The sequence below is a fragment of the Euprymna scolopes genome, chromosome 29 (assembly GCF_053919585.1).
Source record: "Euprymna scolopes isolate OS-2025 chromosome 29, ASM5391958v1, whole genome shotgun sequence".
NCBI classification, from domain to species: Eukaryota; Metazoa; Mollusca; class Cephalopoda; order Sepiida; family Sepiolidae; genus Euprymna; species Euprymna scolopes.
The window spans coordinates 113,762,116-113,766,862 of record NC_136510.1 but is presented as its reverse complement, the minus strand read 5'-3'; the positions used below and the strand labels follow the sequence as shown (position 1 = coordinate 113,766,862).

Sequence of the window (4,747 nt, the reverse complement as noted above, 5' to 3'; positions counted from 1 at the left end):
CCCATCTCCGTATTTTCATAAATTACTATATATATATATATACATATATATATATATTATTGCTCTATCTCGTACATTGTTCTTTTTTCAATTAATAAGGATTGTCTTATAAATAATAATATAAAAGTAAATGACGTAACAATCACAAGGATTACGAAATAAATGTGAAAAAAATCCTTATTCCAGGGAGTTTCAAAGAAATGCTCTTCTCCTCAAAGAAAAGAACTTTAGCAAAAAAAATATATAGATGGAATATATTTTTGATGGTTAACGCAATTTTTGGAAACGGTAGAGAAAAGAGCTTCATTTACTCACATAAATTAATATACGAAATTATAAATTTATGCGTAAATTTAAGTATTTACTTCAACAGTGCTCAATACGTAGGTAGAGCTACTTAGTAATATATATATATGGCGATTAAGCTACACTGAATATTCCGCATTTCATCCATTCTAGGATTCTTCAGGCTTTATCGTCATATACATTTTATAACTTACTATATATATATATATATATATATATATATATATATATACACACACATACATATATATATATGTGTGTGTGTGTCATTTTTTGTATATATATATATATATATGTATATGTATATATAGCTGTCATTTTTTTGTTTATTTTGCCTGCGATATTTTTTCAGCGGATTGTAATACCCATGTGGTGCCCCCAAATGGGGAGCGACATTATATATATATATAATATAATATAAAGCTAAATGTGTGTGTGTATGTCTGGTCACGAACAGGCTCCTACATGGTTGACTATTATAAAAAACAGAAGATGTATCGAGACACAGGGATGGGTCTGTTTGATCTGGCAGAACGGTGGTTCATTAAAATTGTGGGGTCTGCGTTCGCGCCTGGTACACAAAGTATGGAAATAAAAAATTTAAAAATTGAACAAAAACCTTTACAAGTGTATTTGATATAGATGTACATAAGAATACTTTGATATGGTATAATAAATTATGGGGTTTATCTATTTTATTTTTCCTTTCATCATATTTTACTTTGGTTTTGATGCCCTCAAATTCGAAGCTATTTCTTTACAACCTTTCCTTTTCATAATCTATCATACTTTCATAAATCAGAGTCAATTTTCTGTAGGCTGTTTTTGAACCCAGTCAACGACGGGTACTTTTGCTAGTATATAAATATATATATATAACAATTCAAGTGTATTAAACTAAAAATATTTTTGCAAATCTGTGAAATACATATGTAGAGCTTTTATAAGTAAAATTAATTGGTAAAATCAGGTATTCTTTATATATATATATATATATATATATATATATATATATATATATATATATATATATATATATATATAAAATCAGGTATTCTTTATATATATATATATATATATATATATATATATATATATATATATATATATATACTAGCAAAAGTACCTGCCGTTGACTGGGTTAAAAAAGTATTAAAAAAACGGACTCTGATTTATGAAAGTAGTAAAGGTTATGAAAAGAGGGGGTGGGTGTAAAGAGATAGTTTCAAACTTTTGGGGTATCAGAAGCAAAGCAAACATGAGGGGGCAGTAGTGAGAATTTTTATTATTGTATAATAAATTATGGAGTTTATCTATTTTATTTTTCCTATCATCATATTTTGCTTTGGTTTTGATACCCCCAAATTCAACCCAAATTCAACCCAAATTCACAACCCTTCCTTTTCATAACCTATCATACTTTCATAAATCAGAGTCCATTTTCTGTAGGCTATTTTGGAACCCAATCAACGACGGGTACTTTTGCTAGTATAATATAAAGCTGAATGTGTGTGTGTGTGTGTGTGTGTCTGGTCTTATTTTTACTTTCATCATATTTAGCTTTGGTTTTGATATCACCAAATTCGAAGCTATCTCTTTACATCACTTCCTTTTCATAACCTATCATACTTTAATAAATCAGAGTCCATTTTCTGTAGGCGGTTTTTGAACCCAGTCAACGACGGGTACTTTTGCTAGTATATACATACATATATATATATATATATATATATATATATATATATATATATATATATATATATATATATATATATATATATCCAACAAATCCAACAAAGTTCGAACGTTCCATGTCCCGATGATAATTATTTTCTGTTTTTGTTGTTCGACCGTCAACCGTGGTAAGCTGATCAGACACTAGAAGGGCAAGCATTTGTTTGGGGTACCCTTTTTCTAATCCCCTCCCTCATGTGAGGATGGACAGTGCTATCCTAAAGAGGCTGCACAATCGCCCACAGTCGCCACACGAAATCTGTTGCGTTTCAGGGAAAAGAGCGACCACTTGCCCGTGGACCGCCTACGTGTAGGTTTGTGACTACAACTGCCAGTGTTCACCCACACCTATTGCTTTCGCCAAATGCCCATCGCCGCAGGACTTGAAGAGTGTGCCTTAGACAGATCGGTAATCGGTGATGAGTTGCAAAACAATCCTGTGCGTGAAGGTTTTATAGTGAGAAGGCTGGTGCACAGGAGCAATCCCACTCTCTCGGCCTGGGAAGTCTTGATCCAGTGGCACGGAGAACCATTACGACGTGATACTGCCAGACTGCAGTGGATAACCAGGATGACTTTAGGTATCACATCCTGCTCTAGGTTCTCCAGTGACACTTGCTGCCACCGCATTCACAACCGTTGGTTCTTCATATGAACTCCTCTGCTTCTTCTGCTGGGAGTCAGGCTTTGCATGCAGTAGGGCTGACACAGCCCGATCCTAGTTCACCGAAGATTTGTGACCCGTCGGCTACTTTCACCTGGTTTAGCAAGCTCGCCAAAGCCAGTATCCAGGTGTTGGAATGTTCGAACTTGGATAGAGCTACTTCCCCAAGACCTGAAAGAAGAACAGCGCTCATCGCAAGAGAACTCCAGCGTTACCATATAGATATAACCGCACTTTGCGAGACCTGGATTGCTGAGAAAAGAGGGGGGGGGGTGGATACACCTTCTTCAGAAAAGGAAAGCCGCAAACAGAAGACCGGATTCATGGTGTACGGGTTGCCATCAGGATAGCTTTGCTGAAGAGCATGCTTGCGCTACCAGTTGGAATCAACGAGCGCCTCATGAAACTGCGCATTCCTCTCAGCAGGATCAGACATCTCACAATCATCAGCGCGTACGCCCCTACACTCACAAGCCCAGATGATGCAAAGGAAAAGTTTTACGAACTATTTGACCAAGTCATCAGGTCAACCCCACCAAGCGACAAACTAGTGATCCTTGGAGACTTTAATGCAAGGGTGGGGAGAGACTACAGCAGTTGGGAAGGCGTTCTGGGCAGACACGGAGTAGGCAAGATCAATGACAATGGTCTGCTCCTTCTCAGCAAGTGTGCAGAGCACAGTCTTTGCATCACCAACACCTTGTTCAGAATGGCAGACAAGTATAAGACCACCTGGATGCACCCAAGGTCAAGACACTGGCACATGATTGACTTCAGCATCGTCCGCCAATGAGACATCAAGGACATCAGTGTGACCCGTGCCATTGGGACATAGTTGCTGTCCTAGTGACATATGGCCGAGTGGTCCTAGACATTGTATCAAAGTTTACAGTTACCCAAAAAGGTGCTGAGTTCAATCCTGAACGAAGGCAGTGAAAAAGTAACATTAAAAACAGAGAATCAGCAACTATGTCCCAAAGCCTAGCTGTAGTCCGAACACGGTACCCCCGTAATAATAATAAAGGGTTGGGTTCGAGACTCCTAACAAACAGTTCCCCAGTTCGATGCAAAACACCCGACGAAGGCCGGAGGGCAAAACGGCCGAAACGTTGTGACAATAACAACCAAAATGAGGAAGTCAGTCCGACAATCTCAATCAATGAAAAGTCATTAAACCCAACTATTCGTACCAACAATTTTAATTAATTTATGAATTTTCTACCAAAATGTTCTATTTAATAATTAGTAAATTTATTAATTCTAATTTGTGTATACATACTTATGAAAATAATATCAAAAAATTATAAACTATTATACATGAAAATAAACTAAGCTAAAAAAAAAATGAAAAAAAAAAACGATTGATCATTACGGTTGCTTATCATAACTAATCAATGGATTTGAATTGAAAACCATACATAATTTAATTCTGTTAACTATTATAATCAAGCTTATTAATCATTACAAGTATAATTTTTAAACTCATACAATTCAAAAAATATACTTACTTTTTGTTAAGTTTAAATACAATCTGAAAACTCCTTTATATCGTAATTATAAATAATTAAATTTACTTAATAAAGTGAGACAGAGTTGCCTGCCTTGGAACAAATCTAACGAAATATTAGCTTTACTTATATTTATTTATTTAACCAACGCGTAGAGATCCATATTCAATTAGTAAGTTTTAATATAGTTTTAATGTCTTTCACTTAATTCTATTTAAAAAAATTAAAACGATTAATACTATAAATTAATTCACTAATTTTTACAATATAAAATGTTAGTATTAAAAATAGTTTCAATCTATAGTGATAAGTTAATAAGTTATACTTCATATTTTCTAATGTTGAATGGTTAATTAATTAGTTAGTAACATTTATTTTAATTTTTAGTTATATATTTATTCATATTATCAATATCAGCCCCATCATTAGTATTTATATTGAAAGTAATATTTTTAATTTTACATTTCACAAACTTTACTCAATTCTACATACGACAATCTAGTTTTAATAAACATTTTACGAACTTGATCCTTAT

At 34.1% G+C, this 4,747-nt stretch overlaps 1 protein-coding gene across 1 annotated transcript; it reads left to right on the top strand.

Annotated features, from left to right (window-relative positions):
• The first annotated feature begins 3,068 nt into the window (after window positions 1-3,068).
• LOC145252372 (protein CFDP2-like) lies at window positions 3,069-3,497 on the top strand. Its single transcript, XM_080111770.1, has one exon. It carries the CDS (start codon window positions 3,069-3,071, stop codon window positions 3,495-3,497), a length of 429 nt encoding a protein of 142 aa, XP_079967896.1.
• The last annotated feature ends 1,250 nt before the right edge of the window (window positions 3,498-4,747 follow it).

What these genes read in the sequence shown, in the direction of transcription:
- LOC145252372 (XM_080111770.1), top strand. Translation starts at nt 3,069, where the DNA reads ATGCTTGCGCTACCAGTTGGAATCAACGAGCGCCTCATGAAACTGCGC.